This window comes from Megascapheus bottae, chromosome 25 (genome assembly GCF_031878675.1).
Source record: "Megascapheus bottae isolate mThoBot1 chromosome 25, mThoBot2.hap1, whole genome shotgun sequence".
NCBI classification, from domain to species: domain Eukaryota; kingdom Metazoa; phylum Chordata; class Mammalia; order Rodentia; family Geomyidae; genus Megascapheus; species Megascapheus bottae.
Window position 1 is genome coordinate 783,629 of NC_143533.1, and position 22,900 is coordinate 806,528.

The 22,900-nt window shown below is 44.4% G+C and overlaps 1 protein-coding gene across 1 annotated transcript in view; it reads left to right on the forward strand.

Annotated features, from left to right (window-relative positions):
• The first annotated feature begins 1,489 nt into the window (after positions 1–1,489).
• Positions 1,490–22,900, forward strand: part of Vwa3a (von Willebrand factor A domain containing 3A) — a 53,913-nt gene continuing 32,502 nt past the window's right edge. Inside the window, exons 1-10 of the mRNA XM_090357824.1 lie at positions 1,490–1,633; positions 2,416–2,534; positions 5,060–5,146; positions 6,227–6,359; positions 12,759–12,877; positions 12,975–13,052; positions 16,507–16,561; positions 18,107–18,205; positions 19,755–19,861; positions 22,003–22,128. Of these exons, the coding sequence (XP_090213950.1) occupies positions 2,518–2,534; positions 5,060–5,146; positions 6,227–6,359; positions 12,759–12,877; positions 12,975–13,052; positions 16,507–16,561; positions 18,107–18,205; positions 19,755–19,861; positions 22,003–22,128 (821 nt within the window). The 5' untranslated portion in view covers positions 1,490–1,633; positions 2,416–2,517. The remainder of the gene's footprint in view (positions 1,634–2,415; positions 2,535–5,059; positions 5,147–6,226; positions 6,360–12,758; positions 12,878–12,974; positions 13,053–16,506; positions 16,562–18,106; positions 18,206–19,754; positions 19,862–22,002; positions 22,129–22,900) is intronic.

Consider the following 22,900-nt stretch of genomic DNA (forward strand, 5'->3'; position numbering starts at 1 on the left):
AGAGCACCTGTGGAACAAATGCAAGGTCCCAACAAAATGGAAAAAAGTGATAACAGTTTCTAGTGTTGGGTTTTTCTTTCCGTCTGTTTTGGGGTGTGTGTGTGTGTGTGTGTGTGTTCAGGACTCACTAGTCAGGCACTCTACCACTGGAGCCACTCTCCAGCCCAGAACCCTTGCTGCTAGTTCACAGCATAGCCACTGCTTGCTCATGGCTGTGTGATTATTTTTATCTCTCTCTTCTCTTCCCACTGGTATTGGTCAAATAGTAAGTGGCCTGAATTTACATGTGATGTTCCTAGCCTCTGACTGTTCTGCCCAGAGTAACTCCTAATGGATAAATAGTTTCTGATGTCTTTTTGTTGTTGTTGTTATTGTTCTTATTTATGCCAGTATTAGGGCTTGAACTGAGGGCCTGGGCACTGTCCCTGAACTGTTCTTTTTTTTTTTTTTCATTGTAATTAATAGAAGGGTTACATTATATTCATTGATACCCTTTCTCATGTCTTGGTCCTCCCCACCCCCATGAACTGTTCTTCTTAAGGCTAGTGTTCTACCACTTGAGCCACAGCTCCACTTCAGCTTTTTGCTGGTTAATTGGAAATAAGAGTCTCATGGACTTTCCTGCCTGGGCTAGCTGTAAACCACGATTCTCTTGAGTAGCCAGAGTTACAGGCATGAGCCACTGTGTACTCAGCACAGTTTGTTTTAAGTTTAATGGTTACTGCTATGTCTTGGGGTCAAAATCGGGAGTCTAACTTCAGTAGAAGTTAGAACCAAGGAACTGAATCCTGGCTGACAAATGACCTGAATGCCAAATGCTCACCCCTATAATCCTCACTATTAAGAGGCTGAATTCTGAGGATCACAGTTCAAAATCAGCGCAGGCAGATACATCTGAGAAAATCTTATCTCTAACCAGCAAAAATTTGGAAGTGGAGGGGTGGCTCAAATGGTAGAGGTCCAACTTCGAGTGGAAAAAGCTATGCAAGAGAGCACACACACACACACACACACACACACACACACACACACACACACACACACCTGGATAAGAAAAACGAAGTGTCAGCCAGGTGCCAGTTGTTCATGCTGTAGTCCTCAGGGGGCTGAGATCTGAGGATCACAGTTTGAAGCCAGCCAGGGCAGAAAAGTCCCTGCGAGACTCTTATCTCCAATTAAGCACCAGAAAACCAGAAGTGGTGCTGTGACTCAAAGTGGTAGAGCGCTAGCCTTGAGCAAAAGAGCTTAGGGACAGTGCCCAAGCCATGGGTTCAAGCCCTATGACCAACCAAAAAAGAAAAATCAAGTATTGCTCCCTTGATCACTTCCAGGCTAGTTGATATTGGATGCTTCAGTTCATCTCAAATGGCCTCTGTAAAGAAAGGGTTAAGAGGTCCCAGCTAGGGGACAAGGCCTGGTTACATCATAATCACTTGTAACCATCCTTTGGTTCCTGTTTCTATGCTTCCCCACAGTTCTGAATCTAAATGAGAATGTTCTATGTTTTCTTAGAAAATTACCTAGGTAATTCTGAGGGCCTGGGTTCAGAGCTGCTGTGGCAGATGATCTGATGTAGAGTCCACAGGCCTGGCTTCTATGAGGAGGAGACTCTAGAAGGCTGGACCTGGTGGCGGTAAGACAGTCACACCTGTCTAGGGCATCCTGTGGAGGATAAGAAAATCACCAACTCTCGTACTTGTAGTGGATCTTCTGGGGGTAAAAAAGCAGCAGATAGTGGGGTTCTACTGGTCTAACCTCTAGTTAGTCCTCTTGATTCAGAATTTATTTTATTTTTTTGTAAGTTGCAGGGCTTGAACTCTGGCCTGGACACTGTCCCGGAGCTCTTCAACTCAATGCTACCACTCTACCACTTGAGCCACAGCTCCACTTCTGGTTTTCTAGTGGTTAATTAGAGATGAGTCTCACAGACTTTAGTGCCCAGGCTAGCTTTGAACCTTGATCCTCAGATCTCAGCCTCCTGAGTAGCTAGGATTACAGGCATGAGCCATTGTGCCGGGCCAGAATTTCTTAAAATTGAAAAAAAGCTGGGAGCCAGTGGCTCACACCTGTAACTCTAGCTACTCAGGAGGCTGAAACCTGAGGATTGGGGCTCAAAACCAGCCCAGTTAGAAAAATCAAGGAGATTCTTATCTCCAGTAAACTATTCAGAAAAAAGCTGGCCGTGGTGCTGTAGCTCAAGTGTTAGAAGCTCAGGGACAGCGCCCAGGTCCAGAGATCAAGCCCCAGGACCAGCTCCAAAACAAACAACAAAAAAGAGGCCCAAGACCTTCTTTCAGGTTTCTTTAAGGGCGGCGACAGGCAGAAGAACATGAGAGAGGTGGTGCCTTCTCTGGGTGAGCTACACTGCACTGGTGCTGGCAGTTGCCCTGGAGACCGGCTAACACTGTCCCACAGGGCAAAGCCTCGCTGGGAAAGTGCTTGGAGAGCTTGCAGCAAGGAACCTGAAAGCAAGGCCCTAGGACGGCCAGGGCTCTTCTCTCAGTAATGGAGAAATAAATGCAGTGCGAGTCAAGGTGAGTGGCACACGGTTGGCAAGGATGGGGAGAAAGAGAAGAAAGGGCTGGGGAGGCCCAGATATTACGCTTGGGACTGAGACTTAGGCAACCTCAGGTCCAAAAGCCTCAGCTTCTTACAGGCCAAGCTTTGTACTAGGCGTAAGGGTCCAAAATGGAGAGGTTTTGAGTAATAGAGCTGGTTGCAGACATCTGTCAAATGAGAAATGAGAGACTAGGGGATAACAAGAAGAACTTCCATGGCATTTTTCAGTGTAGGGATTTGGAGGCAATAGATGGAGTTTAGGAAATTATATATATACATATTATTACATATATATATACATACATACATACATACATACACTGACTTTCTTGGCAGACAAAAGGGACAGGGGGCATTCCTAGAAATAAGAATAGCTTTAAATACAGAGCAATATAAAATAGCTACCTGGGGTAAGTGGGGTTGTCGCAGGGCCTAGTTTATTCACTTAAGATTAGCACTCTACCACTTCGGCCATACCTTCACTTCGAATGTGTGTGTATGCCAGTCCTAGGACTTGAACTCAGGGCCTGGGCACTATCCCTTCACTTATTTATACAAGGCTGGCACTTTACCACTTGAACCACACCTCTACTTCTGGCTTTTTTGGTGGTTAATTAGAGATCAGAGTCTCCAGGACTGCCCGAGCTGGTTTTAAACCATGATTCTCAGACCTCAGCCTCTTGAGTAGCTGCTATTCCAAGTGTAAGTCACCAGTGCTCGGCTGCAAACAAGTTCTAATACTTAACTCTGCTAAAAACCGCTGCCTTTTTAGAGTCTTATTTCTAGTGTGTTTGGGTTGGGAGAAGGAACACACAGTCAGAACACACAGGTGTGTGTTCAGGTGACAGGTGTGACAGAAAACAGCAGGGGAGAAGAGCTGCTTTATGAGTTGAGGGCTAGCTCTAACTGGGGTTTACTTGAACAAAGACTGGGGGGTGGGGTGAGGGCTGCCCTGCTCATCTGTCTCCTAATCACCCCACACACACGCCCCCGCAGCTCTATATGGGCCCCAGAGCCAGAGGCACAAATGTGGTTGGCAACATCCAGATGTGTTCATGAGGTGGGAGAGCTTGAAGAGACAGCAGGTTTGGAGGATGTATTTTGGGTTTTTTTTGTTGTTTTTGTGTTAGTTTTTTGGTCGGTTGTGGGACTTGAACTCTGGACCTGGGCACTGTTCCTGAGCTCTTCAGCTCAAGGCTACCACCCAATCCCTTAAGCCACAGTGAGCCACTTTCAGTTTTCTAGTGGTTAATTGGAGGTAAGAGTCTCTCAGACTTTCATGCTGAGATCTGAGGACCATGTAGTTCAAAGTCAGCTGGGCAGGAAAGTCTGTGAGACTCTTGTCTCTAGGTAACCATCAGAAAACCAGAAGTGGGGACTGGCTCAAAGTGAGGAGTACTGCCAGCCTTGAGCAAAAAGAGCTCAGGGTCCTGAGTTCAGGCCCCACAACTGATCAGAGAGAGACAGAGAGGCAAAGAGACAGAGACAGAGAGGCAGGGGGGAGAGAGCCAGAGGGAGAGAGGGGGGGAGGGGGAGAGAGGAAGGGACGGGGGAAAGAGGAGAGAGAGAGAGACAGAGACAGGGACAGAGACAGAGAGAGAGACAGAGAGAGACAGAGACAGAAAGAGACAGAGAGAGAGACAGAGAGAGAGAGAGAGAGAGAGAGAGAGAGAGAGAGAGAGAGAGAGAGAGAGACCTAAGAGCATAAATTCAAAATCAGTTCTTATAAATGCCTGAAATAAAGAATTAGCAAATTAAAAAACTAAGACAGTTACTAGGTCTCTTTCTCTCTCCCTTTACTTTTTTCTTTTTCTTTTTCTTTTTCTTTTTGCCAGTCCTGGGGCTTGAACTTGCTCTGTCCAGAACTTTCTCCGTCCCTGAGCTTCTTTTGTTCAAGGCTAGTGCTCTACCGCTCGAGCCACAACATCACTTCCAGCTTTGTCTGTTTTTGTGTACTGAGGAATCAAACCCAGGGCTGTCTGGATGCTCTACTTCTAAGCCACATTTCCAGCTGCTCCGCCTTTACTTATCTCTTCAAAATATTTATGGATTGTCAGGCTCTCCTGGGGCATTTCAGCTCAAGGCTGGCATTCTACCGCTTTGAGCCATAGCACCACTTCCAGTTTTCTGGTGCTTAATTGGAGATCAGAGACTCATGAAAGCCTGGGCTGGCTTTGAACCGTGATCCTCAGATCTTAGCCTCCTGATAGCTAGGATTACAGGCATGAGCCACTGGCACCCAGCCCTTATGAGATCCTTATTTCCAATTAACTACCAAAAAGCCAGAAGTGGAGCAGTGACATAAGTGGTAGAGTGCCAGGCTTGAGTAGAAAAGCCAAGGGACAGTGCCAAGGACCTGCATTCAAGCCCCTGTACTGGCACACACACACACACACACACATTCACACATTCACACATTCGAGTTGAGCTAACTAGTTCTCCAAACTATGGCCTATCTATTGTGTTTACCCTCTTTTCCTGTGTTATTTTTCCTTTTTAGAAAAATAGTGTTGGGTATTTTAATAATGGCAACCCAAGCTAGTCATGTCTTCTATGGTCAAGAGGACTTGTCTCTGGAAGCTCAGTGGTAAGTTCAGTTCTCTGGGTTTGCAATTGAAAATAGCTTACAGTTTATGTTGGTTTAAAAAAAAAAAAGGAAATTCTCATCAGTCGGCTCACACCTGTCATCCTAGCTACTCAGGAGGTTGAGATCTGAGGACTGAGGTTCAAAGCCAGCTGGGCAGGAAAGTCTGTGAGAGTGAGATTCTTATCTCCAACTAACTCCATAAAGCCAGAAGTAGATCTGTAGTTCAAATGGTAGAGCGCTAGTAAATAATAATAATAATAATAATAATAATAATAATAATAATAATAAAGAAAATATCTTACAGCATTTTGCCCCTGGGAGTCGAGGGAAATGGCTGCCTTGAAGTGAGACCAGGCAAATGATTATTTCAATATCATCCTGGAGGCTTCCAAGAATCCTCAAACAATATTACAAAATGCCTTTAAGCCTACTGCCTGTGACTCACAACTGTAATCCTAACTATTTAGAAAGCTGAGATCTGAGGATCGAAGTTCAAAGTCATCCCAAGCATCAAAGTCTATTATATATTTATCTCCAATTAACCAGCAAAAAGCCAGAAATGGAGTTGTGGCTCAAGTGGTAGAGTGCCAGCCTTGAGCAAAAAAGCCATGGCCCTTAGTTCAAGCCTCAGTACTGGTACACCAAAAAAAAAAAAAAGTTTTGTGAACCTGGAGTCCTCATTTTATGAGTCCTCTACAGGAATGCTTTCATTCTGAGCATAGAAATATATTTTTGTTGTTATTGATCATGGAGCTTGAACTCAGGGGGCTGGGCACTGTCCCTGAGCTCTTCAGCTCAAGGCTAGTGTTGTACCACTTTGAGCCACACTGCCACTTCCGGCTTTCTGGTGGTTCATTGGAAGTAAGAGTCTCATTGGACTTTGGTGCCCAAGCTGGCTTTGAACTGTGATCCTCATATCTCAGCCTCCTGAGTTGCTAAGGTTACAGGCCTGAGCCACTGTGCTAACATACAAATGGTTTTGAAGTTCTTGAAGGAAGCAGGGGAAAGAAAGGAGGTCCTGGTGGAATAGAGCTGAGCATTAGGCCTGGGACATTGATGAAACACTTTTGTGTTTTGTAGCAAGAAGAGAAACACCATGAAAGACTCAGAGAAGCAAAAGGATTCTGTGAAGCAGAAGGATATGCACAGCGAGAGCTCCAGTACAGACAACAGTCTACTGGTTACGCATGTTAACCAAACACAGGACTTACTGGTATAAACCAGAACCCTTTAACCAACTCGAAATACTTAACAAATCATACCCAGGAAATACAGGGTAAACCCTGGGTATTTCATTTCTTCATGTAATATCCTGGGATTCACAAAGATGAATGAAGCATTCATCTCTAACGCTTTGCTTTAAAAAAAAAAATGAATGAAGGGGGAAAAAAATGAACGAAGAGAACCAGGTACCAGTAGCTTGCTTGCGTCTGGAATCCTAGCTACTCAGGAGGCTGAGATCTGAAATTTAAAGCCAGCCTGCGGAGGAAAGTTTGTGAGACTTTTTGTCTCCAATGAACCACTAAACATCTGGAAATAGAGCTGTGGCTTAAGTGGTAGCACACTAGCCTTGAGTTGAAAGGACAAGGAACAGCCTCTAGTTTCTGAGTTCAAGCCCCAGTACAGGGACACACCTACAAAAGCAAGGGCGGGGGGGGAAGCTTTATACTATTTATAGAAATTTATAACCAATTTGATCACATGGTTAACTAAGAATAAGGGAAGATCTTAATCATGATATCAAAGTCTCAAGTTTAAAAAACGTTTAATTCTAAAGTTACCTCTGTGTGTGTATTCACACATGCATGCATGTGCACATACCAGATCTGGTCCTAGAATTCAGAGTTTTGTACTCTCCCTTGGCTTTGTTGCTGGAGCAACAGCTCCAGTTCTGGCTTTTTCCTGGAGATAAATTGGAGATAAAAGTCTCCTAGATTTATCTGCCTGAGTTGGTGTTGAACTATAGGCCCTCTTTTGGATTGGAAACTGATGGATCGGAAATTTAAAAGCCAGGTGCCAGTGGCTCATGCTTGTAATTCTAGGTAAAAAGGCTAAGAGCTGAGGACTGTTGTTCAAAAGGCTGTGCTGGCACTCTACGGTCAACCTGAAACATGAGAAGAGCGACATCTAGTGTTTGAATGATGCACTGCAATGTTGGCTGAACTATGGGACAGGCACTGATTTAGGATCAGGACATAAATTAGCATGGAATCCTATCATGAGAAAGTCATCTTGCCAGTCCTTTCTTGGGTAGAGACAACATGGTGCTAGCTGGAAAAGGCAAGGTCATGTTTGGATTACACAGCTGTCTTGAGCTTTACAGCTCCCTGGTTGTCAGCTGTGTGGCTTGGGGCAGATCCCTTCACTGTTCCATGCCTCTGCTTGCTGTCTGAAGGATGGACTTCTATTCTATACGATTTTTCTTTTTTTTTTTCTTTTTTTTTTTTGCCAGTCCTGGGCCTTGAACTCAGGGCCCAAGCACTGTCCTTGGGCTTTCTCAAGGCTAGAGCTCTACCACTTGAACCACAGCACCACTTCCAGCTTTTTTTTTTTCTATGTATGTGGTACCAAGGAATCAAATCCCAATCTTAGTGCATACTAGGTAAACACTGTACCACTAGGCCAAACTCCTGGCCCCTACTCTATAGGATTTTAAAAGTTACTATATGAAGAGTATTTGACACAAAATAAGTGCTATATCAGCATTTGCACTCTTTATGAGTGATTCTGTCATTGTTTACACACTTATTAATTTCCTTTGCAACAGAGGGAAAAACAGAACCTGGGCACAAAACTTATATACTAGGATCTACCTGAAATAGAGTAGCAGCATATTTCATTGTCTTTCCTTTCTGGTGTTTTTTTTTTATATCTGAATCAGAATAGGGGACTACAAAGGTCTCTTGCTCAAGGCTGTGTCGTATCCCCCAGCATCACTATGCCCATGGCCAGGCAGGGAGGAGAGATACTGCCTTGTAATGTGGCATGAAAGCATTGTGCACACCTGTCCTCTCTGGCCATCTCCTCCTCCTCCTCCAACTCCTCCACCACCTCCTCATCATCATCATCCTCCTCCTCTGCCACCTGGGACCGAACCCAGGGCCTTGCGCTTGCCAGGCAAGGTCTGTTCCGCTGTGCCAAGCCCCCGACCTCCTCTTCTTCCTCTTCTTCCTCTTCTTCTTCTTCCTCCTCTTCCTCCTCTTCCTCCTCTTCTTCTTCTTCTTCTTCTTCTTCTTCTTCTTCTTCTTCTTCTTCTTCTTCTTCTTCTTCTTCTTCTTCTTCTTCTTCTTCTCCCTCTCCCTCTCCCTCTCCCTTTCCTCCTTCTCCTTCTTCTCCTTCCTTCTTCCTTCTCCTTCTTCCTTCTTCTTCTTCCTTCTTCTTCCTTCTTCTTCCTTCTTTCTTCTTCTTGTCACAGGTCTTGAACTCCGGGCCCAGACACTGTCCCTAAGCTTCTCTTTGCTCAAGGCTTGGTACTCTATCACTTACCCCACAGCTCCACTTCTGGCTTTTCTGAGTAATTTATTAGAAATAAGAGCTTCATGAACTTTCCTGCCTGGGTTGATTTTGAATTGCCATCCTTGGATCTCAGCCTCTGTGTAGCTGGGATTATAGGCGTGAGCCACTGGCGACTGGCTTCTCTTCTTCCTGTGCCATCTGTCCATATGGAGTGGTTCGTACATGGAGCAGAGCACCCCTGATCACGCCCCCCTCCCCCCAAAGAAAGCCCACCTGGCACCCACGCGCCACTGGCCAAGTAGGACTCAGGCTCATCTCATCACCATCTGAAACTGGTCTGCGTATGTGCTGGTGTCTCTATGAGTGTATGTGTGTGTGTGTGTGTGTGTATGTATCTGTGTGTGGGTGTATGTATCTGTGTGTGGGTGTCTCTGCGAGTATCTTGGGTTTGTATTTGTGTGTTTGTGGGTCTGTGTGTATGTCTGTCTGTATCTGCATGTGTGTGTATTTCTGTGTCTATGTATCTGTATATGTGTTTGTATGTGGATTCATGTGTCTGTGTTTGCTTTTGTACCTGTGTGTGTGTCTCTGTAAATGTATTTGTATGTCTGTGTATCAGTGTGTCTGTGTATCTGTGTCTCTGTAGATGTATCTGTATATCTGTATATCTGTGTGAGTAACAGTGTGTATCTGTGTATCTGTAGATGTATCTGTGTATATGTGTGTGTGATTGTCACACTGCCTGCATTCTGCATACAGGCCTCTTTTCGACTCTGTTCTGTCATGGCTGGAACGCGTTCCTCTAGAGCATCCCCCTCCGCTCCTGGTTCTGGCCCCAACAAGGACAGAATAACCCATCCCCTCTTCCACTAGTGAGTCAGCACATGCTTTGAGGACCCTTAGGCAGATAGGAGGCAGAACTTACATGAACAGATGCAGAGAATCAAGTCTGACAAGAAACAAGGACCATCCCATAGAGAACCTACGACCAGCTTCCCCTCGTGTGGGTGTGGAGCCTGGGCAAGAAAGTCCATGAGACTCATTTCCAATGAACCAAAAAAGCTGGAAGTGGAACTGTAGCTCAATGGTAGAGTGCTAGCCTTGAACAAAAAAGCTCAGGCACAGGGCTGGGAGTTTGGCCTAGTGGTAAAGTGCTTGCCTAGCATGAAGATCCAGGTTCAATTCCTTGGTACCACATATACAGAAAAAGGCAGAAGTGGTGCTGTGGCTCAAGTGGCAGAGTGCTAGCCTTGAGGAAAAAGTGCAAGGACAGTGCTTAGGCCCTGAATTCAAGCCCCAGAACTGGCAAAAAAAAAAAAAGCTCAGGGACAGCACCCAGCCCTGAGTTGCAGTTTTACAACTAACTGACACACAGGAGACCCTAAGGCATTGGCTAAATCCTGGCCAATCTGATGTTCAGGCCAGATAGGTCTGCATGTTCACAAAGTGGGGAGAGACATGGTTGCATGGCCCTTGAACAGTGGAGCCACATCTGGGTTATCAAATGGGCATGGGGTGAGTGGAGTTATTGTTTTTTAGTATAGATTTTTTATTAAAGAATATATTAGCATTGATTTTTACACTATATTTGAAATGACATGTTTAACAAGTGTTCAAGAAGGGAATCTCTATATATAATCACTGGCACTTAGTTTTTAGAACTTAATCAAAATTAGGCTAAGAGTTTGTATATCATAGATACGTATTAATTTATGAAATAAAAACATGTCTATAGAGTCATAGGCTTTTTGTGTTTTTTTTTTGCAGTCCTGGGCCATGAACTCAGGGCCTGAGCACTGTCCTTGGACTTTCTCAAGGCTAGAGCTCTACCACTTGAGCCTCAGCACCACTTCTGGCTTTTTTTCTATGTATGTGGTACCAAGGAATTGAACCCGGGTCCTCATGCATGCTAGGCAAGCACTCTACCACTAGGCTAAACTCCAAGCCCAGAGTCATAGGTTTTTATGTCTATATAGTTATGTTTATATTTCCATTACCATGTCCATAGCATTGTATATGCAAATATTGAGTCCTCACTCTTGTACTCTTTGGATCTAATAGCCATATATTAAGGATACCAGGCATCTTTTGTTCCTTTGGTCTTGACTTGTCTCACTCAACAGGATTCTCTCTAGATTCATCCACTTCCCTGCAAATGCCATTATTTTATCTTGTCTGTTGGCTATGTAGAATTCCATTGTATATATATATACCACATTTTCTGTATCCATTCATCTGCAGTAGGGCATCTGCATTGTTTCCATCACCTGGCTATTGTGAATAGTGCAGAGATGCACATAGCTGAGCAGGTGTCCTTGTCATATCTTGGGTTATGATGTTTAGGGTAGATGCCCAGAAGTGGTATGGCAGGATCGTAGGGAAGGTCAATTTTCAGTTCTTTTAGAAACCTCCACATTGCTTTCCAGAGTGGCTGAACTAGATTACAGTCCCACCAGCAGTGTAGTAAGGTTCCTTTTTTTCCACAACCCTGCCAGCAACTGTCATTGTCTGAGTTCAAAATCTTGGCCATTCTTGTTGGGGTAAGGTGGTATCTTAGGGTTGTTTTTATTTGCATTTCCTTTATGATCATAGATGATGAACATTTTCTCATATGCTTTTATGCAATTTTAATCTCTTCTTCTGAGAAGTCTCTCTTTAGTTCCCACACCCATTTAGTGAATGGTTTATTAGGTTTTGGGGGGATTAGTTTCTTGAGTTCCCTGTAGATAGTGGATATTAAGCATTTGTCAGATCTATTATTGGTAAATATCTTTTCCCAGTTGGTTGCCTGTCTCTCTTTTGTGACTATGCTTTTATCTGTACAAACTTTTTATTTTTAGGTAGTCCCATTTATCGAGTCTCTCTCCAATCTGTTGTGATCTTGGGATTCTGTTCAGGAATCTTTTGCCTGTGCCTATGAGTTCCAGTGTCTCTCCTATTTTATCATGTAGCAGTTTCAAGGTTTCCAGTCTGACGTTGAGGTCTTTGATCCACTTTGAGTTAATGCTTGTGCATGGCGAAAGGCTAGGGTCAAGTTTTAGTTTTCTGCATGTGGCTGCCCAGTTTTTCCAGCACCAATAATTGAATAGACTGTGTTTGTTCCACTGTATATGTTTGGCTTCTTTGTCAAATACAAGTTGCCTTTAGGTATGTGGTTCTATTTCTGGGTTTTCTATTCTGTTCCACTGATCTTCTGGTCTGATTTTGTGCCAATACCAAGCAGTTTTTGTTATTATGGCTCTATAGTAGAGTTTGAAGTCTGGTATTGTAATACCACCAGCATTGCTCTTTTTGCCTAGAATTGTTTTGGCTATTCTAGGTCTTTTCTTGTTCCATATGAACCTTTGGATTATATCTTCTATTTCAATGAAGAATGTCTCTGAGATTTTGATGGGGATTGCATTGAATTTGTATATCAATTTTGGCAGTATAGCCATTTTCACTATGTTGGTTCTCCCTAGCCATGAGCATGGGATGTCTTTCAATTTCCTAGTGTCCTCTTTAATTTCTTTCATTAGGCTTTTATAGTTTTCATTAAATAATTCCTAAGTATTTTATTCTTTGGGGGGCTATTGCGAATGGAATCATTTTCTTGATTTGGCCTTCTGTTTGTGTATTGTTGGTGTACAAGAAGGCTACTGACTTCTGAAGGTTAATTTTATATCCTGCCACTTTGCTAAAGTAGTTTATTAATTCTGAGTTATTGTTTTTTAATCATTGTTATGAAGAGGATATACAGAGGGGTTACAGTTACCCATGTCAGGCAAAGGAGTCCATTTCTTTTTGAACATTGTGGGTGAGTAGTTTTGCAGTGGTACACGCACACACACGTGTGTGTGTGTGTGTGTGTGTGTGTGTGTGTGTGTGTGTGGTCTTTTGCTCAAGGTTAGTGCTTTACCACTTTGAGTCACAGCTCCACTTCTGGTTTACTGGTGGTTCATTGGAGATAAGACTTTCATGGCCTTTCCTGCCCAGGTTGGCTTTGAACCATGATCCTTAGAACTCAAGCTCCTGTGAGGCTAGGATTATAGGCACGAGGTACCAATGCCAGTCTTTTACACTGTCTCAAGTAGGGGACTGGGTCAGCAGCAGCTCTTGGTGCATGTAAGGGAAACTGAGGGCTGCCCTCCCTCCCTTCCTGCTTTCTGTCTCCCAGAGGCTGCAGAGAACTTGCAGATCAGCTTCGTCTGATTCTGAAGACTGGCTTTCAACTCACAGCTTAAAGCTTGAGAAACTCACCCTGGCAGACTTGATAGGACAAGGCACTGCCATGCTGTAAGTCTGACTCGCTGCCCTCTTCCCTATTGGCTGTAAGGGACAAGACCCCCCCCCCCAGGCTGTGACCTCCACTCACAAGGCTTTGTTTCCACAGGGAGGAAGGGGGCAGGATGACAGAGAAGATGAACTTCTCCCCCCAGACCATCTGCCATTTTGAGTCAAGGCTTTCAGAGTGAGTGCTCCTCCATATCCTGCCAACCCCAGAGCTTAGGTATTGGTTCCTGTTCCCACCTGGATGGAACTAGACTCTCTCAGAGCAGGACAGGGTACCCCCCACATCCCAGCCTGGCACCCCAATCTGCCATCATCCCATCAGTGTCTTATGCCCGTTTGAAAATTCCACAGTCCAGTGGCTCACGCCTGTCATCCTAGCTACTCAGGAGGCTGAGATCTGAGGATCAACGTTCAAAGCCAGCCCAGGCACTAAAGTCCATGAGACTTTATCTCCAATGAACCACCAGAAAACCAGAAGTAGCTCTGTGACTCGGGTGGTAGAATGGTAACCTTGAGCTGCAGAGCTCAGGGACAGCGCCCAAATGCAGAGTTCAAGCCCCACAACAGACAAAAAAGAAAAGCATTGGGCTGGGGTGTACCAACGTTCTGAGTTTGATCCTCAATGCGCACACACACACACACACACACACACACACACACACACACACACACACATACACAGTTAAAAAACAAAATTCACAGCCCTATCTGGATCCACTGGAACACGCCTGTAATCCTATTTACTGAGATCTGAGGATCAAGGTTCGAAGCCAGCCCAGGCACAGTCTCTCTCATGTATGTATATGCCAGTACTGAGATTTGAACTCAGGGCCTGGGCACTGTCCCTGAGCCTCTTTGTGCTCAAGGCTAGCACTGTACCATGCAAGCTACAGTGCCATTTCTGTTTTTTTTTTTTCTGTTTATGTGATACGAAGAAATCTAAACCAGGGTTTCATGAATACTAGGCAAGCACTCTCTCTACCACTGGGCCACACTCCCAGCCCTCTTGTGTGACTCTTATCTCCAATTAAAGAAAGAAAGAGAGAGAGAGAGAGAGAGAGAGAGAGAGAGAGAGAGAGAGAGAAAGAGAGAGAGAGAGAAAGAGAGAGAGAGAGAGAGAGAACAAAAACATACTAGAAGTGGAACTATGGCTAAAGTAAAGTGCTACCTCTGAGCCTTTTGGTTCAGGTCTAGCACCCAGGCCCCTGGAGTTCAAATCTCAGCACTGGCATATACATACAGGCATACATACACTTGCACACACATACACATGCATACATACATGAATACATACATACATGCATGCATGCATGCATACACAGACAGTCTCTTTGGATAAGCACTAAAAAGCTATACCTTCATTTAGTAATTTTCTTTCTTTCTTTTTGTCTGTCATGGGGTTAGAACTCTTTCTTTTTGCCTGTCATGGGTGCCGTTTCCTAAACTTTTCAACTCAAAGCTAGCACTCTACCACTTTGAGCCACAGAACCATCTCTGGTTTTTCTGGTGATTCACTAGAGATGAGAATCTCACTAACTTTCCTGCCTGGACTGGCTTTAAACCACAGTCCTCACATCTCAGCCTCCTGAGTAGCTAGGATTACAGGGATGAATCACCATGCTAGCATTTGATATTTAATGGTTTTAGAGTGACTACTTTTTTTTGGGGGGGGGGGATGCTGGTTATAGGACTTGAACTCAGAGCCTAGCAGCTATCTCTGAGCTTTTTCACTGAAGGCGGACACTCTTCCATTGAGCCATAGCTCCATTTCTTATTTTGTGAGGGAGGGGATATGGATTGTTAATTGGAGATAAGAGTCGCATGGACTCTCTTGTCCAAATCTCTATCTTCAGATCAGGAGCCTCATATCTCAGCCTTCTGAGTGGCTGGAATTGCAGGTGTGTGCCATTGGGTATCTGAATAAGAATGACTACTTTCAATGTCAATTTGACATTGGGGTCCTACCTTTGCAAACATATGCACACAAATAATGCGTAAATATGTACACACATGCTCACAGACGTGCATTCTGAGCTGAGTAAGCAAACTGTCTTTAAGCTGCTGTCCCAGCTGTAGCCATCTGTGGTCCATAATTGTTTACCTGAGGCTTCATGAAAGGTTGTGATAGTAATTAATAGCTAACATTTATTAACATTTATTTATCAATGCCTCAGAAATCTGGCTAAGGACTGCATGCATCTTCATCTTTGGCAGCTTCTGGAAGCACAGTGCCAGTGATTTAACCAATAGCTGCTTGAAGATCAACAGAGAAAGACGGATTCACGAAATTTGCCAAACTGCATTGAATTGCAAACTTGAACTGAGATTTCTTTTGGATTTGAAGATTAAATGACTTTTAAAGAATTTTGTAACATTGCACTTGATTTTAACTATGAATCTAGCATTTCACATCTGTTCAGTAAATTGATTTTTAGTAAATTGACTTTTGGCAAATTAGCTCAGTTTGAGTCCTATTAATACCTTCACATTGAAAGTGATAAAATTCTGGGGCTCAGAGTTCTATTTAGTTTTTAAAAATTCTTTTAAAAAAATCTGTTTTGGAACTGGCAGTGTGGCTCAAGTGGTAGAGCACCACCATGAAACAAAATGGCAAAGAGTTTAAGGACCCAAGTTCAAGCCTCAGTACACACACACACACACACACACACACACACACACACACATCTCTTTTAGGGTTGTACTATGTAGCCCAAGCTGGCCTCAAACTTGCAATTGGTCTGCCTCAGCTTCCTTAGCACTAAGATTACAGGCTTGTGCTACCATGCCTAGCAAATTGTATGCATGTGCAAGTGTGTTTGTATGAGTGAGTGTGAGGGTGTGGGGGTGGGAATCTGTGCCAGTCTTGGGGCTTGAACTCAGGGCCTAGCACTATCTCTTAACTTTCTTACTTGAGCCACTGTGCCCAGCCTTTGAGACTCTTATCTTTAAATGATCATCAAAAAGTGGCAAGTGGAGCTGTGGCACAAGTCATAGAGTGCCAGCATTGAGTAAAATAGCTCAGAAACAGTGTCCAGGCCTTGAGTTCAAGCCCCAGGATGGGCACACACACAAAAATATAATAATGATTCTAATAGTAACAAGCTGGGTGTCGCTGGCTCATGCCTGTAATTCTAGCCATTCAGGAGGCTGAGATCTGAGGATCTGGTTCAAAGCCATCCCAGGCACAAAAAGTCTATGAGATTCTTATCAATTAACCACCAGAAAACCAGAAGTGGTTCAAGTGGTCGAGTGCTAGCACTGAGCTGATGAAGAACCCAGGGATAGCGCCCAGTCCAAAGTTCAAGTCCCAGACCACAAAAAAAAAAAGAAAAAATAGAGAAAAATTGAGCTGGGAGCATAGCCTAGTGGCTAGTGGTAGAGTGCTTACCTAGCATGCATGAAGCCCTGGGTTCAATTCCTCAGTACCACATACAGAAAAAGCCAAAAGTGGTGCTGTGGCTCAAGCCGCAGAGCAAAAAGTGTTCAAGAACAGTGCCTAGGCCCTGAGTTCAAACCTCAGGACTAGAAAAAATAAATAAATAATTGAAAAAGATCCCATGATGCCTTCCTTCCTTCCATGAGTACTCAGTGTGCTGCTGACATTGTGCTTGCTCTTTCCAATGTCTCCACAGTGCCCTTGAGTGTTACCATCAGAGGCTGCGCTGGCTTACAGAGGACAGCAAGAAGGTAACTCGGAGATGCCACAAAAGAAATCTTGTAGCCACCGTAAATGAAAAGCACAGGCCTATCAGTATGTAGATCTCGTTGCCATTGTGGATTTTGTTGTTATTGTTGTTTTGGTCAGTCCTGGGGCTAGAACTCAGGGCCTGGGCACTGGCTTTGAGCTCTCTTATTCAAGGCTAGCATTCTGCCAATTTGAGCCACAGCACCACTGCCAGGGTTTTTGGAGGAAGAAAAAGAAGGGAAGGAAGGAAGGAAGAGGAAGGAAGGAAGGAAGGAAGGAAGGAAGGAAGGAAGGAAGGAAGGAAGGAAGGAAAAATTTCTTTAATCCTTACTACTCAAGAGGCTGAGAACTGAGAATCCTAATTCTAAAACAGCCCAGGCAGTCAAATCCTAATCTGTATGCCAATGAACTAGCAAAAAGCTGGAAGTGAAGCTGTGGCTCAAGTGGTAAAACACCAGTCTTGATCAAAAAAGCTAAGAAAGAGTTTGGCCTAGTGGTAATGTGCTTGCTTAGCATGCACAAAGACCCGGGTTCAATTCCTTGGTACCATATACATAGAAAAAAGCTGGAAATGGTGCTGAGGCTCAAGTGGTAGAGCTCTAGCCTTGAGAAAGTCCAAGGACAGTGCTCACGCCCTGAGCTCAAGCCCAGGACTGGCAAAAAAAAAAAAAAAAAAAAAAGCGAAGAGCGCAGTAAGCCCCAGAGTTCAAGCCCAGTACTGACATGGGGGTGGGAGAAAAGAGAAACAGCCAGGTACTGGTGGCTCATAGCTATCATCTTAACTACTCAGAAGGCTGAGATCCAAGTATCTAGATTTGAAGGCAGACTAGGCAAGTAAGTCTATGAGACTCTTATCTCCAATTAGCCATCAAAAAGCTAGAAGTGGAGCTGTGGCTCAAGTGATGAAGTGCCAGCCCTGAGCCAAAAAAAAGGGGGGGGAATAATGTCTAAGCCCCTGAGTTCAAGCCATAGTACCTGCACACACACACACACACACACACACACACACACACACACACACGCAAATAAGGATACAAAGAAAATAAACTTAATCGATACAATCATAGAAAACTCCTTATCTCACAAAGGAGGCTCTCTTTGTCTTTGTCCCTGTCTCTCTCTCCTCACCCCCTTTTTTGCCCTAGTTTGGGCACTTGAACTCAGGTCCCCGGTACTGTCCTTGAGCTTTTGTTTTTTGCTCAAAGCTAGCACTCACTTGAGCCACAGCTCCACTTCCAGCTTTTTTTTTTTTTGGCAGTTCATTGAAGAAAGAGACTTTCCAGCATGGCCTGGCTTTGAACCTGGATCCTCAGATCTCAGCCTCTTGAGTAGCTAGGATGACAGATGTCAACCATTGGTGAAATGAAGAAATCTCAAATAATAGGCTTTACACCTAGAACAGAACTCAGAACATCACACTTTGCTTATTTTCCTCATAAGTGGGGCTTCCATGTGCCTCTTCCCACTGCTGCATGTGGGGTGCCCCGCTCTGTAACAGGTGGGGTGTAGGTGAAGCTGGTTGCTTCTAATGTCCCCTTTGGTTTCAGGCCTTTGGACTCATCAGGGGAACCAGAGTGGGTCTTCTCATTGATGAATCCATGTTGAACAGCAGCTCCCAGAAGGAAGAATTCCAGAGTGACCTCATGGTAAGTCTCTGCCCCAGGAGGGAACTGGAATCACTGCAGCCTCGCCTGGGCTGCTTTGCCTTCGTTCCTCCCTTCCTTCCGTCTCTTTTTTCCTTCCTTCCTTCCTTCCTTCCTTCCTTTCCTTTCCTTTCTTGCCCAGTCCTAGGCTGAGCACTGTCCCTGAGATTTTTGTTTGTTTGTTTTCTCAAGGCTGGAGCTCTACTACTTGAACCACAGTTTTGTTTTGTTTTTCTACTTCCAACTTTTTATCAGAGAGTAACTGAAGATGAGTCCCAGGGACTTTCCTGCTTAGGCTGGCTTTGAACTGTGATCCTCAGATCTCAGCCTCCTGAGTAGCCACCAGTCACCCAGTCTTAGTCTACTTTTCTAACTGGCTTTGTTTGCAGCAGGTGTGAAAACAGCTGATTTGTATAAAGAACATTCACATTTTCTTAGCACTTATGTGACAGAAGTATGTGGGATTTTGTGGGGAACACTCCTTCAGGGAGTGTCAACTTGGAATGATTGCATCCCACAGTGTGAGGAGTAAGGCTGACTCCAGCCCAGCCCCATGCAGAGTGAGGTTCCTGACTGGTGCTCTCTGGTCAGAGGAGCTACCCTGGTCTCTGTGGCAGGTCTGGAACAGAAAAGCTCAGAATTCTAATCAGAACCAAATCACATCTCAAAATTCAAATCTCAGAAGGCTGAGAGCTGAGGGTCACTGTTTTTGTATTTGTTTTGTTTTGTTTTGCCAGTCCTGGGGCTTGAACTCAGGGCCTGAGCACTATCCTTGGACTTTCTCAAGGCCAGTGCTCTGCCACTTGAGCCACAGCACCACTTCCAGCTTTTTCTGTGTATGTGATACCAAGGAATCAAACTGGTCTTCATGCATGCTAGACAAGCACTCTGCTGTTAAGCCAAACTCTTCACTATTTTAAACCAGCTCAAGCAGGAAAGTCCATGAAATTCTTATCTCCAATTACCACCCAAAAAAAGTCAGAAGTAGAGTTATGTCTCAAGTGGTAGAGAGCTAACCTTGAACACAATAACTCAGGGACAATGCCTAGGCACTGAGTTCAAGTCCCAGGAAGTGAGCCATTGTCCAGACTTATCCCTGTTCCTGAGACCTATTTGGTACCCAGGCTTCAGACACAGAATCTGCTAAGGTGAGACATCTCAATGATCTCTTGAAACCCATTGGCTCAGGAGCGAATGTCAGACTGGGCCAGCCACTAAGCTGAAATAGTAGGCTTTTATTCATTCATTCATTTATTGTCACAGGGCTTGAACTCAGGGCTTGGATGCTGTGCCTGAGCTTTCTACCACTTTGAGCCACAGTTCCACTTCTGGTTTCCAGATGGTTCCATGAAGATAAAGAGTGTCTTGGACTTTCTAGCCAGTGCTAGCTTTGAAGCACAATCCTCAGATCTCAGCCTTCTGAATCATTAGAATTATAGGCATGAGCCACCAGCACCTAGCTAGATCTCTATTTGAGCTCTGTTTAGCTCACACCCAGATGAGAGGACTAAAAATAAACCTCTGTGAGCCACTTCTGTCCTTCTGTCCACAGAAGCTTATTGATGAGCAGCTGAGCTTCAAGGAGAAGCTGTATGTCCTGTCTTTCGGCGCAAGCATCAGAGCACTGTGGCCACGCCCTGTGGATGTGAACGCGTCCAGGTGAGTGGCTCTGCCTCTTCCCAGCTTGATTTTCTCCCTAGTGTCTATAGTGCTGATGACACCAGCCCCAGTGGATGAGAGAACCAAGTGACTTCTCACAAAAGCAGACAAAAGTCAGGTGCCAGGGTCCCATACCTGTAATCTTAGTTACTCAGGAGGCTGAGATCTGAGCCACGCTCTCGTCTCCTGAATAGATGTTCTTTAGCTGAAAGACTCTAAATTGGGGGCCAGGAGTTTGCCCTCATGGTAGAGTGCTTACCTAGCATGAACAAAGCCCTGAGTTTGATTCCTTGGTACCACATACACAGAAAAAAGATGGAAATGGTGCTGTGGCTCAAGTGGTAGAGTGCTTGCCTGGAAAAAGCTCAAAGACAGCACCTAAGCCCTGAGTTCAAGCCCCAGGACTGACAAAAAGGAAAAAAAAGAATCTAGATTGGGTTTTGGAGCGAAACATAAAGATGTGTAAGAATTTCATTTATTTCCTTCCTTCCACTCTTCCCTAGGCTTTTTTCTTCACAGCTAGCTCTCTACCACTTGATCCCATGTTTTGGCTGGTTAATTGGGGATAAAGTCCCTTAGACTCTTCTTTCTGAGCTGGCTTTTTTTTTTTGGCAGTCATGGACTCAAACCCAGGGCCTGAGCACTTTCCCTGAGCCTCTTTGTGCTCAAGGCTAGCACTCTACCACTTTGAGCCACAGTGCCACTTCCAGTTTTCTGGTGGTTAATTGGTGATGAGTCTTGCAGACTTTCCTCCGTGGACTGGCTATAAACCATGATCCTCAAATCTCAACCTCCTGAGGAGCTAGGATTACAGGCATGAGCCACCAGTGTCTGGCTGGGCTGGCGTTTGAACCTCAGTCTCCCAGATCTCAGTCTCCTGGGTAGTTAGGATTACAGGTATAAGCCCAGCTTAGAATTTTACTCACCATTAGGTGGGTATTAGGCTTCCCACTTCATATGTCCAATCCTACTTAATATCACAGCCATTGCAACAGGCCTAGAACCCTTACTTTGTTGGTGAGAAACAACTCAGATTGAATTTCAAAGCTCATAGCAGAACCCAGGAAATCTAAGCAGAAGCTATGCTTCCTTGAAGGGGAGAGACTGCTCCATGTGATGCTTAACCTTGCAATCACCTTGAGGTTAACTGGCTAAGATTTCCTTAACCTGTCATTCCTGAGCTTCCGTATCATTTCCTTATGCTGTATCTCTGTCACATTGCTCTTATTTTACCCTCTGCCTCTATCACTGTTTATTATTGAAAATTTTTATCATTACCTTAGTTGAGAAGCCCTTATCACTTGCCATAATTAGGAAGTAGACATAAAATTGTACCTGGTGCCATTGGTTCACACCAGTAATTCTAGCTAGTTAGGAGGTTGAGATCTGAGGATCAAGGTTAGAAGTCAACCCAGCCAGGAAAGTCTGTGAGACTCTTATCTCCATTTAGTGAGCAAAAAGTCTGAAGTGGACTTGTGGCCCAACTGGTAGAGTGCTAGCTTTGAATGAAAAAGCTCAGGGACAATGCCCAGACCCTGAGTTAAAGCCCAGGATTGGCACAAAAAATTAAACATACATACATACATACATACATATATGCATACATGAAATAAATGCAAGACAATGATGTTAAATTGAACTTGAAACTTATTGGCTAAAGAATTCATCAAGCCTAAAACTGGTTTCTCTGTTGAAAAGACTGACACAAGCCAACAGTGGCTCACCCCTGCAATCTCAGCTACTCAGGAGGCTGAGATCTGAGGATCAATGTTTGAAGCCAGCATGAAAGTCTGTGAGACGCTTAGCTCCAATTAAACAACAAGAAGCTGGTGGTGGTGCTTGGACTCAAGTGGTAGAGTGCCAACCTTGAATGAAAAGGATCAATGTCCAGACCCTGAGCTCTCACAGATCCAAGGCTGGCTTCAAACCATGATTTTCAGATCTCAGCCTCCTGAGTAGCTAGGATGATAAGGCTGTTCTTGTTGTGCATGGCCTTAGGAGAAATAGCCTATAGTGCATACATATGTTGCAACCCAGGTATGAAGTAGACTTGTAGGGGTCAATGAAGAAATTGTACAAAAGATATTTCTCAGAACATGGCATGTGATGGTGACTAAGTTGCTAGGTTAGTTTCTTTCCAGCCTCCAGGAACTCAAGCTCTGGTTGGAGAAACTACAGCCTGAGGGAGGCAGCAATTTGCTCCATGCCCTGAAGAAAATCTTCTCTGTACCGGGGCTGAATTCTCTGGTGACCATATTGGGAAGTTGGTAGGTCTCATTTCTTATTTTTATTTATTTACCCTGGTCACAAGGCTTGAACTCAGGGCCTAGGCATTGCCCATGAGCTTTTTGAAAATCAAAGATAGTGCTTTACCACTTTGAGCCACAGGTCCACTTCCAGTTTTCTGGTGGTTAATGGGAGGTAAGAGTCTCACAGACTTTCTTGCCTGGGCTAACTCTGAGCCATGATCCTTGTATCTCAGCCTTCTGTGTAGCTAAGATTACAGGTGTGAGCCACCAGGGCCTAGCTAAGTTATTTCTTGCTCATCATGTTAACAGACTACATGAAGTGGAAAAGGAGGAGAAAAGGAGAACCAAACTTAATTATTATTGTTGTGTCAGTACTAAGGCTTGAAATCAGGGCCTAGACATTATCCCTAAACTTTTTCACTTAAGGCTAGTGCTCTACCAGTTGAGTCACAACTCCAGACTTTTTGCTCACTCGTTAAAGAAAAGAGTGCTTGCCTAGCATGCACAAAGACCCGGGTTCAATTCCAGAAGAGGTGTTGAGGCTCAAGTGGTAGATCTCTAGCCTTGAGAAAGTCCAAGGACAGTGCTCAGACCCTGAGTTCAAGTCCAGGACTGGCAAAATAAAAGAAAAAAAAAGAATCTCCTACTTTCCTGCCCACACTGGCTTTGAATTGAGATCCTCACATCTCAGCCTCCTGAGTAGCTCAGACATGAGCCATCAGCGCCTGGCTTTGTGTATTATTTTTCATCAAGACAGAGTTTACTTCTATAGATGAATACACCATCAGCC